General features: G+C 33.2%; 1 protein-coding gene and 1 pseudogene across 1 annotated transcript; both read left to right on the top strand.

The window, feature by feature from the left end:
• Positions 1-2904: 2904 nt before the first annotated feature.
• Positions 2905-3810, top strand: LOC132799764 (germin-like protein subfamily 1 member 14; annotated as a pseudogene).
• A 1614-nt stretch (positions 3811-5424) lies between these two features.
• Positions 5425-6464, top strand: LOC107404349 (germin-like protein subfamily 1 member 13). The gene is made up of 2 exons (XM_048468987.2): positions 5425-5686; positions 5811-6464. The coding sequence occupies exons 1-2, from the start codon at positions 5557-5559 to the stop codon at positions 6371-6373; spliced, it is 693 nt and encodes a 230-aa protein (XP_048324944.2). The 5' UTR covers positions 5425-5556; the 3' UTR covers positions 6374-6464.
• The last annotated feature ends 6167 nt before the right edge of the window (positions 6465-12631 follow it).

The following is a 12631-nucleotide window of genomic DNA, read 5'->3' as shown; positions in this document are numbered from 1 at the left end:
AAAAGACAACCAACTGTGTCTCTGTCAACTACAGAAGCAGAATATAGAGCAGCTGCTATGGCAGGCCAAGAAGGTATGTGGTTAAGACAGCTACTTGAAGATTTACATCAACAAGTTGACTATGCAGTTTCTCTCCATTGTGATAACCACTCAGCAATACAATTGCCGGAGAATCTGGTATTTCATGCAAGGAAAAAACATGTGGAGATACATTATCATTTTATCAGAGAAAAAGTACTGCTAGAAGAAATTAAAATGCAACACATTAAAACGGAAGATCAAGCAGCAGACTTATTCACTAAAGCACTCAATATTACCAAGCTTACAAAGTTAAGAGAAATGCTCAACATGGTGAATAGAGAATCAAACAAGAGAGTCGACATTGAGGGGGAGTATTGATAAATATCAATGCCGACTTCGCTCCCTAGAAGAATCTAGAGTTATCTTGTTTTCTCTTTTAAAAATGAAGAACAACTAGTGCCTTGGAAGTGATGAGAAAAATATCGATAATTAAATATTTCTAGAAGTATCCACAGCCGACTTTCTCTTCTATAAATAGGTGATGATGTATGAGTTAAGTGTTATGTCCAATAGCAATAGAAAAAAGAGAGAGTGCTGTAAGTGTGAGTGTGAGTGTGTGTCCTTTGAGTGAGAAGAGTGTGAAAAGGTGTTTTGTGTCCTAGTGTAAGTCAAAAATCAAGTGAGTGTGAGTGTGTTAGTGTGTGTTGCTCATTTGTGTGAGTGAGTGTGTTGCTCTCTTTATAAGTGAGAGTGTACAAATTGTTTTATATTAATAAAAATTAATTTTCTTGGTTTCTCCTTTAGTCCTCTGTCTCCAACATTATTCACCATCTCCATAAGCAATTCTGGGTTGACAACAATTAGACAACTATATGCATGAAGCAGCCCATGAATTACTATAATCTGTTATGTATTTTTTGCATTTTAATAAGATTTCCTATGTTTTGCTATAATTTATTAATAAAATTGAAGCGTCCTATGTGGATGCCTTTTTCTATAATTGTTTGTCGGCATTACACTATAATATATTCTAATTATTTCTTAATCACAGTTTCTCTATCTTTTCCTTGCTGACCCACCAAATCCATCCATTGCCATTGAATAGATAGGCCCTTTTATTTGAATTGTCAAAGTCAATGTTAATTTACTTAATTAAACTTGTATTATACATATGGTAAGTAATAGATCTAGGGCCCACATTACCGCATAATTAATTAGTGTAATAAAAGAAAATGAGTAACACCTGATGTTATTTATTAGGGTACACTTTGGTGCAGTGGACAATCAAATCCTCCAGGAAAAAATAGACGCCTTGATTGACTATTCATTGGGGAAATAATATTAGAAGATAATTAAGCATACACAATGTTTAAATCGAATGCATCTCTTTAATTTGATTTAAATACAAGTTTTGGTCGATATAATTAGATTAAGTGACAAAAATATGATAAACATGTTGCAACAACATTTCTTTCTTTTTTAAATAACTTGAAGAATTTTAATTCAATAACAACTAAATTGTTATCCAAAATTGTACCTGTTATTTTACACTTAAGGTTAGTAAGTTTGATTGACTTTTTGGTACTTGCTAGTAAAAATTAATATATACCTATTTCCATCAAATTTTGTATGAAAATTAAAGCTGGGTCAATCAGAGTTTTAAAGGACAACCCAGAAAAGCATGGATGGCCCCACGGCCTGGCTTCAATGTCCTCTTAAAGTAAAAGGTTAAACTAATTCCTCTTGCATAAGATGAATAGTTTGACGCACATGCTAATTTCCATTTCAGTTCTATAATATATTAAAAATAGTTGTAAGAAATTCCAATCGAGCTCTGTCTTTTATCTTGTTAATAATTCATTGCAACTGATATCATTTTCCGAATGTCATACAGATTAGTTGGAGTAAATGTATATTTTGTGCTTATTCCAACAACCCTTTACATCCAAAGGCATGGAATATCTGTAACATAAAAATCGAATGAAACATTTAGACTAGCAGAGTTTTTCTTTATTTCTAGAAGCTTCAATATATTAAATCATGTTATTAGCTTGATTTGGCAAATTAAGACACAATCAAAGGTATTTTAGTTTTATCAAGAATTAATAAGAACCCTCGGGGTGCGGGCCCCAAAAGATTGGGTTGTTCAGTTAAGCTCTAATTAACCATGTAATTAATTTATTTCAAGTAATGATCACAATTTCCATCCTCCAAGAGTTTATAAATATGTTCTATTTAATACACCAAAATTATCAAAAATATATATATGTATATATATAAATATATATTTTACTTGAATTGATCAAATCACGAACAATAGTATTGATAATTTTCAACTTAAAAAAGTTAGCGTTAATTAGCTAAAGAAGTTCAGTTCCTGAAGGGATAGCTCAACCATAATCGTTTGCTCATACAATGATCTGATTTCGAATTCTACCTCATTCCATATTCATAAAAGAAAAATGCTAAAGAAACCAATAGCACATTGACAACAGGGACTGCAAAAGAGCCCAATGGTTAAAATAAATTTTATATAGGAAAGGGCATTAATGAACTAAAGAGAAAAGGATACGTGTAAGACATGAGAAAAAAAAAAAAAAAAAAAACAAAGACCATGTCAAAAGTAAATGTTGTGGAGGAAATTAAATAAGTTTTACTTGCTCTTTTAGTGGTCAATGGAGAACTATTCTTCATTGGCTAATATAATATTAAATCAATAAACAGTGGATAAATTTTCAATTCTATTGAAACTATGCACAGACTAGTTCCTGACTCATATGACCTCTATAAATAGGCATGTTTCGTACCAAGATTTCTCATTCCTCCCTTAGCATACAAAATTAAAAACATAGTAGAACATCCATAAAGACAAGTCTCTCTAAAATGCAAGGCGTTCATGTCCTTTTGCCTCTTCTAGTTTTGGGTTTGCATCCTCTTTTGCCTCTGCCTCTGACCCAAGCCCTCTGCAGGACTTCTGTGTAGCAGTAAAAGACTCCGAAATTGAATCTGCTTGTATGTTTACCATTTTTATTTTGCTCCCCTGTATTTCTTCACTAACTTTTTATATTCTAAGATAACTATAAGTATATACCACGTGCTATAACATTTCAGAACTAATAAAATGTACTTTCTTTATGGAGCAGTGTTTGTGAATGGAAAGTTCTGCAAGAACCCAAAGGATGTTACTGCAAATGATTTCTTCTTTTCTGGGCTCGATAAGGCTAGAGACACATCAAACCGACTTGGCTCAAATGTTACTCAACTCAACGTTGACAAGATAGCAGGACTCAACACCTTGGGCATATCTCTGGCTCGTATCGACTACGCACCCTATGGTCTAAATCCACCCCACATTCACCCTCGGGGTACCGAAATCCTAGTCGTCGTAGAGGGTACACTGGAGGTTGGTTTTGCCACCTCCAACCAAGACGAAAACCGCCTCTTTACAAAAGTCCTAAACAAGGGAGATGTGTTTGTATTCCCAGTTGGTCTAATTCATTTCCAGTTCAACAGGGGACATAGCAATGCAGTTGCCTTTGCTGGTCTCAGCAGCCAAAATGCAGGAGTGATCACAATTGCTAACTCTGTATTTGGTTCAGATCCTCGCATTAATCCTGATGTGCTCACCAAGGCCTTCCAAGTTGACAAGAATATCATTGATTATCTCCAGAAGCAATTCTGGGTTGACAACAACTAGACTCTGTTTATATTATTATATGAAGCAGTCCATGAATTCATAAACTATTTATTATCTTATTTAACATTGTAATAATGATTGATAAATATGTTTCCCTATTGTTTGAATCAGATTCATTTCTAATAAAATAAATGGTGTTGTATACCATTCTCTAATTGCATTTTCGTTTTATTTACTTTCCAGCTCTGTCTCTCTATCTCTCTCATAGTTTAATTTTATTTAAATTTTCAAAGTTAACGTTTCCTTAAGTAACATAGTATATTGTCAGCACTGATTTTAGGGGTTAGGGCTCGCATGACCACATAGTTACTGTAATACCAGCTAATCAATAGCATTGGATGTTGTTGAGTATATTACAGTTTGCTGTAAACAATTAGGTAGTCTGTAGTCTCATGCTGATCATATTCCATTTAATCCGAACGACTAATCACCATCCACCAGAAAAGATAGAGGCCTTACTTGACTATTCATGGGGAATACAAATTTTAGCATATAAAAATGCTAAAACTATGTCCCTGTTGATGCCCTTGATTTTTCGTTGTCTCTAATTATTTTCAGTGACAAATATATGATAAAAATATAACAACAATTTTTTTTTTCAAATAACTAGTGGTATTTAAAATTCAGTATGAGCTAAAGGTGCTTAGTAATTTTGATTAGCCTTTTTGGTACTTGGCAATTGAAATTAATACCAATTTCTTCAAATTTTATGTGAAACGTTTGGTCAGTATTAAAGTTTTATAGGACAACCCAAAAAAAGCATGATTAGTTGTCAAATGTTCTCAAAGTAAAAAAGTTAATATGATTGCTATCAAATTCCATTTTCATTACATGTATTGTCTGAGGCTTATGCCAATTTTGTTTTCAATTTATATATTAAAGAAAATTATAAGAAATTCCAATTGAAACTCTGTTTTTCCAATTTTCTTAGTTCCTTGCTCGTAGTACTTTCCCCTGTTTTTTCCAGTTTTCTTAGTTCCTTGCAACTAATAGTACTTTCTGAATGACATATACAGATTAATTGGAGTAAATCCAACAAAAACTTGACATCCAAAGCCATCGAATTTTTGAAACGTAAAAATCGAATGAAACATTTTAGGCTAGTAGAATTTTTCTTCATTTCTAGAAGCTTTAATATAATAAATCCTGTTAATAGATTAATTTAGGAAAACTAAGACACAATCAAAGGCATCTAAAATTTATCTAGCATTTTTAAGAAACCTCTCTGCCCCTGCCTCAAAAGATTAGGTTGTTTAGTTAAGCTCTAACCAGCCATGTAATAAATTCATTTGAAACAATGATCACAATTGCTGTCCATCAAGACTTTGTAAATATGTTTTATTCAATACCAAAATTTTCAACATATCTATATATATATAAATATTTATATATTTATATTATTTATACTTGAATTGATCAACTCACGCACAACAGTGACAGTTTTCAACTTTAAAAAATCAGCGTTGATTAGCTAAAGAAAATTATAAATCTTCCAAGTGGGATCGGCCAATAAAATGGTTATTACTATAAAGAAAAATGATACGTGTAACACACTAGGAAAAACAAAAAAGAGAAAAAGACCATTTCCGTTTTAAATTTTACTTGTTCTTTTAGTGATTAATAAAGAATGATTCTTCATCGATTATTATATTATTAAATCAATACCCAGTGGATAAATTTTCAAGTCTCCTTTCTGTTTCCTTACTTCTTATACAAAATATGCGGAGACTAGTTCCAGACTCTGGCCTCTATAAATAGGGAATATTGCCCACCAAGATTTCTCATCCCTCTTTTGCATTAAGAAATTAAGAACATAGCAGATTATCCATCTGACAAGCATGCAAGGCGTTCATTTTCTTTTATCTCTTCTGGTTTTGGGTTTGGCATCCTCTTTTGCCTCTGCTTACGACCCAAGCCCTCTGCAGGACTTCTGTGTTGCAGTCAAAGACTCTGAAATTAAATCTGCTTGTATGTTTACCTTTTTATTTTCCTTTCTTGTATTTCATCACTGACTTTTTATATCCTAGATAACCATATACTATACAATATTTGTGAACTGCTTACAAAAGTGCTTTCTTTATATATGGTGCAGTGTTCGTGAATGGAAAGTTCTGCAAGGACCCAAAATATGTCACTGCCAATGATTTCTTCTTTTCGGGGCTTGACAAGCCAGGAAACACATCAAACCAAGTCGGATCAAATGTAACTCAACTCAATGTTGATAAAATACCAGGACTCAGCACTTTGGGCATATCCCTGGCTCGCATTGACTATGCACCATATGGCCTAAACCCTCCCCATACTCACCCTCGGGGCACCGAAATCCTAGTAGTCGTAGAGGGTACTTTGGAGGTTGGTTTTGTCACTTCCAACCAACAAGATGGAAGCAACAAACTCTTCACTAAAATCCTCAACAAGGGAGATGTGTTTGTTTTCCCAATTGGTCTCATTCATTTCCAGTTCAACAGGGGACATACCAATGCAGTCGCCTTCGCTGGTCTCAGCAGCCAAAATGCAGGAGTAATCACCATTGCTAACGCTGTGTTTGATTCAGATCCTCGTATTAATCCTGATGTGCTCACCAAGGCCTTCCAAGTTGACAAGAATATCATTGACTACCTTCAGAAGCAGTTCTGGGTTGACAACAATAATTAGACCCTAATTCATATTATATGAAGCAAACAATGAATTCATCTATATGAAAACTTTTACATTTTAATAAGGATTCGTATATTTTGTTTCCCTATTTTTGGATTCAGATTCATTTATAAAATAAATAGAATGTTGTTGTAAAATCTCTAATTGAACTTTTTTTAGTTCCAATTTGTTTAGCAAATTTGTTTGTCTTTGAAACAGAAACTCTGTTTTATCTTCTGTCTTTCTCTTTTTTATTTTATTTTATTTTTTTTATAGAAAAGTTTCCATCACTTGAAGTTTTTGAAAACTTTATTTGACGTAAAAATTAAAAATAGCTAGGATTACAACGCCATCACTCCATCATATTGAGAAGTTTCAACTCGAGCTTGAGAAATTGTTGGCCATGGAAAAAAAAATATTCTCATAAATTTGACAGTGTAACGGACATTTATACATCAATAAATAAAAACCAATAGAAAGGGATTGTAGAACAGGAAAAAAAATTACCTTTCTTCATTTTTTATTCGGCAGAGCGTATTTTTTTGTTCCATGTACTTAAAGATATTAAGGCGTGGAAGCAACTTAAAACAAAATAAAAAAAAGATGTTATAGAACTTTTACATAAAAAACACTCAACAGAAAAGCAGGGTATTAGCCATGATTAAAATGTCTTTTGTTACTAAATACAAGTTAAGACAAGTCTCTCTAAAATCCAAGGTCCTCATCTCCTTTTGTCTTTTGTCATCTTGGCTTTGGCCTCTTCCTTTGCCTCTGCCTATGATCCTGACCCTGTTCAGGACTTCTATGTTGCATTAAATGACACCAAAACCCGTGCTTGTACATATACAATATTATATTAATATGCATGCATTTAAATTTCTATTATATGGTACTTGTTAAAATGTGTTTGATAGTAATTACAAAAATTAGTGTGATGCAGTGTTTGTTAGTGGAAAGTTCTGCAAGAACCCAAAGGACGTCAGTGCTGATGATTTCTTCGCTTTCGGGTCGACGAGGTTGGAAACATATTAAACCCACTTGGCTCAACGGTAAACATAGCCAACGTCGACAAGATACCAGGACTCAACACTTTGGGTATATCTCTCGGATCAATTATGCACCATATGGTCTAAACCATCCACACACACACCCTGGCGCAACTGAAATCCTTTTGGTGGTAGTGGGAACATTAGAGGTTTTTGTCACATCCAACCGAGATGAAAATTGACTCTTCACTAACATCTTCCACAAAGGAGACGGTGTTTGTATTCTCGGTCGGTCTCATTCATTTTGAGTTCAACAGGAGAGATTACAATGTTGTTGCTTTTGCTGCTGTTAGCCAGCCAAAACCTAGGAGTTATATTGTCAGAACCCATCCAAGATCCCTCACCAAAACTTTAGACAAATTCTAATCCCAGGGAAACCCTACCGGACTCTCTAATGGAAAATCCAGCAGAATCTCTCATAAGGGTTGGACTTACCACAATTTCTCTGCACTGAAAATATACTTTTATATACACCACCTTATTCCTCCCACTTTACTACAATTTACTTCCATAAGTTTTTAGAACTTCAAATAAATGACAGGGAACCAGTGCATAATTAAATAGATAATCGTCCAAATAATATATAGAGCATTATCAAATACAATTGAATATGAAATTTAATACAATACAAGATAAAAAGAAATAATACAATATAGAAATGAAAGGAAAAGCCTTTTGGACTTTCGGCAACGAACCAAGACGTCGAGCTCGATCCCGGACGATCAACATCTACTAACCTAGGCCTAAGGGAACAGAATTTAAAAACATGAGATGCTAATCATCTCAGTGAATGACCCAATCTACTATACAATAATAATAATAATAATAGGATAAATACCTTAGTTAATTGATTATTGAGAAATAAGTAAATAAATAATAGGTAGTTAAAAATAATATTTTCCCTCAAAACCCTTACAATTCACTCAGTTGGAAGAGTTGCCTTTTTAAAACGTTTCACAAAGCCCAACATTTTATGTGAAGTCCCTCATCTGTTGGAAAGGGGAACGAAACACTCCATATAAGTGGGTGTGGATACCTTTCCCTTGCGAGGCTTTTTAAAACCCTGAGGGCTGGGTTGTAAGAGGATTCCCTAGGTCCAAAAAGGACAATATTGCATGCGGGTGGTCTGGGCTGTCACAGATGGTATTAGAGCTAGATCCAGATCAGTGTGCCAGCGAAGATGCTGGGCCCCAAAGGGGGAGGATTGTGAAGTCCCTCATCTGTTGGAAAGGGGAACGAATTGGTTGGAAAGGAGAACGAAATACTCCATATAAGTGGATGTGGATACATTTCCCTTGTGAGGCCTTTTAAAACCTTGAAAGCTGGGTTGTATGAGGATTCCCTAGGCCTAAAGAGGACAATATTGCATGCGGGTAGTCTGGACTGTCACATTTTATGCCCCAAAAATTAAGGAATTATTAATTGAATAAATTACAAATAAAATATAATAAATTAAATAATACAAAAGTCGCAATAAAATTCATAAAATTATCCAGGAATCATTTAAATAAATTCTTAAACCTCATTTTAAAATAAATGGTAAGACTATAATAAAATCCAATTTAAAATAATATTTCCAAATATGATAAAATACAAATTAAAGCATCAACAGAATAATGATGAAACACAATTAAACACATTTTAAAGGTAAATAAGATCTTAGAACACTGATTTGAAATGAATGGTAAAAATACAAATAAAATCCATTTTAATTCATCAAACCCATTAAAATAATAAAATCGTGGAAAAATACATTTTTAAACCATTAATCCTAATAAATGATAAAACATAATTAAATACATTTTAATTTAAATACTCTGTAAAACATTATTATTATGGAAATGGTATCGAGAAAACCATTTGATGCACTCACTATATACCAGTGATGCCAACGGTACCCAGCGTCCCAAGCACCACCAGAGAGAGAGAAACCGGCATACAGTAGGCTTCCCGACCATGGAGGGGCAGCCTATCCTCATCCGATGGCAACCACAGGACAACCCCATAATCAACTGTGCGCTACTCACACCCACCTGCGCACTCACCACATCCACCTGCGCGCTAATCATATCCATATATACAGAACACTGGTATGTGTACGGTGCATCCAAAAAAAAAAAAAAAATCATAAAATCAATATATATTTTTTTCAAATCTCAAAATCTCATAAATACCACCAGGTTTATTCCATCCAATTAAACCCGTAAATTTTCACAATTCCTTTATAAATCATCCTCATAAATCCATTGCATAAATTCTATCAATTTCAAATCCATCAATGAAATTAACAATACTTTAAAATAAATATTCCTTCAAAACCTCAAAATTCAAAATATAATTAAATTCCACAATTCATCAATATATAAATACATTTTTATTAAACACAAATAAATTCACAATTTCTTTAAAATTGAATTTCATAAAAATAAAGTCTCCATAATTTGTCAAAATCAAATTATGCTTTAATACACATACATTTCAATTATTTGAATTGTACCATCAAAATTCCAAATATAATTTTACTAAACAATTAACACATAAAATATCATATTTTCAAATAATTAATTATCACAAAATACATATAATTAAAACACCCAAAATTAAGTTTGAAGGTGGGTCACTCACCTCGAGCATGCAATCCAACCAAGATCTTCCATAGGATCAATTCTACAACTCACACGTGCTCGTAGAATAATAATATTACACAGGATCAAATAAATTAATATTTTATTCGAATAAATAATACCCGATATCCGGGGAAGCTAACACAAACAGTATCCAAAATTCGCAAATGAGATGTCTATGGAAAGCTAATGAAACGAAGATCACATTACTGAACTCCGTTGGACTCAACTCGATCGGAGGTGGCCGGAAAGTGGACGGAAGGTTTCGACCGAACTTCAACTTGTCATATCTCCCAAACAACAGGGAATTGAGTTGAATGGACCGATCTCTGGTTGACCGCCGATCTGGGCACATCTCTGGTTGACCGATTGCCAAACTTGGCAGCTGAGCTCGCCGACGAATGGACTTCATCGGTGGCCTGCACGTGTGGCCGGAAATGGTGCAGATCGAGAGAGAGAGAGAGAGATTGACGGGAAGTAGAAATGAAGAGAGAAGAAGAAGAAGGAAGAAGAAGAAGAAAGGAAGAAGAAGCTAGGGGAAAAGGAAAAAAAAAAAGAAAAAGAAAATAAATATATATATATAAAATAATATTAAAATAATACAGTTTAAAAAAAAAACTTTGCAGAGTCATAACTTGTAAACCACATATCCGTATTGGGTGTGCCATCAGTCTATGAACTCGTACAAATGAGTACTTCACAACCATGCATGGGTCAAAGCTCAACTTTGCACGAACAAAAAGTCAACTTCGGCATCCCTTGGACAGTTCGGACCTCAACTTGTTTTGCCCATAACTTTCAAACTGTAGCTCCGTTTTCGATGTGGTACTAGTCTATGGACTCGGATCGATGCATACTTTGCAACGATACCCCAGTCAAAGAGAAATTCCATCCAGAACAAAAAGTCAAATTTTGATCCCTCTCGATCAATGGAGGTCAAACTCGGTCAATCTCGATCAACGTGAAAAAAATCTCGATGTTGTTCGGCACGGGATGTTACATATATGGTCAATGGCTTTAGGCTCACATTACCACAAAATTACTGTTATAGTAGAAAATGAAAGAAACATGTGTTGTTGAGTATTTTACACTTTGCTTTGGACTATTTCTCTGGTGTCTCATTTTGATTGTATTCCAATTTATACCGAACAACTATCCACCAGAAAAGATAAAGGCCCTGCTTGACCATTCATGGGAGAAGTACTACTACAAATTAACTTACCATATATATATATATGCCTTTGAATTTCAGTTCAATAAATTACTTTCAGTGACAAAAATATGATAAAGATGTAGCAATGAAAAAGTTTTATCAAATAATCTGTGGGATAATATATAATTCAATATAAACGAAATGATTATCAAGAATGATACGTGTGATTTGACAGTTTACACTAAGGTATTGGGTCGTTTAGATTGATCTTTTCATACTTGGTAATTCAAATTAGCACCCATATCTTCAAATTTTATATGAAAAGTTGAGTCAATATCAAAGTTTTATAGGACAATCCAGAAAAGCATGAATGGCAGGTTCTCTTAAAGTAAAAATTTAATCTGATTACTTGTAAAATTCTACTTTCATTATATGTATAATTTGATTCACATGCCAATTTTCATTTCAAATTTGGATTAAAGAAAATTGTAAAAAATTCTATTTGAACTCTGCGCTTTTTTTTATTATTTTTTTTTATTTTATTTTTATTTTTTTTAGTTCCTTGCAATTGATAGTACTTTAATTCTAAATGTCATACAGATTATTTGGAGTAAACGTACACTTTTCTGCTTGTTCCAACATCCCTTGTCAACCAAAGGCATAAAATATTTGTAGCATAAAAATGAAAATAAACATCTAGAATTTTTCTTTATTTCCGGAAGCATTAATAAAATAAATCATGTTATTAGATTACTTCTGGCAAATTAAGACACAATCAAAGGCATTTTAATTTTATCTAGCATTAACAGAAACCTCTCCAGCCCCAAAAGATTAGGTTGTTAAGTTAAGCTTTAACCATGTAATTAATTTCTAGGAAGCAATATCATAATTGTTGTCCACCAAGACAGTTTATAAATATGTTTTATTTAATATAACCAAAATTTTGAAAATACATTTGTTGAATCATACTTGAATTGATCAAATCACGCACAACACTGACAATTTTCAACTTAAAAAATAATAATAATAATAATAAAATCAATGTTAATTGGCTAAATAAAATTATGTCGCACTTACACAAGGGGCTTCCTGGGAGACAAATTAATACAACTTAACGTTTACTGAGAACAACATATTAATGGTTAAAATAAATCTTATATAAAAAAGGGCTTCAATGAACTGAAGAGAGAAGGATACCAGCAAGACATCAGAAATAAAATAAATAAACAAAAAAGTAAAATAAAATAAGGAAGACCATTTCCACGTTAAAAGTAAACGTTGTAGAGGAAATTAAATAAGTTTTTACTTGTTCTTTTAGTGCTTAATGAAGAACTATTCTTTACATTGATTACTATAATATAATACGCAGAGACTAGTTCCTGACTCCAAGCCGCTATAAATAGGAAGGTGTGCAACCAAGATTTCTCATCGCTCACTTGCATATATACAACAA

The sequence above is a fragment of the Ziziphus jujuba genome, chromosome 10, assembly GCF_031755915.1.
Source record: "Ziziphus jujuba cultivar Dongzao chromosome 10, ASM3175591v1".
NCBI classification, from domain to species: domain Eukaryota; kingdom Viridiplantae; phylum Streptophyta; class Magnoliopsida; order Rosales; family Rhamnaceae; genus Ziziphus; species Ziziphus jujuba.
The sequence above is the reverse complement of the archived record's forward strand: the minus strand, read 5'-3'. Positions and strand labels throughout refer to the sequence as shown.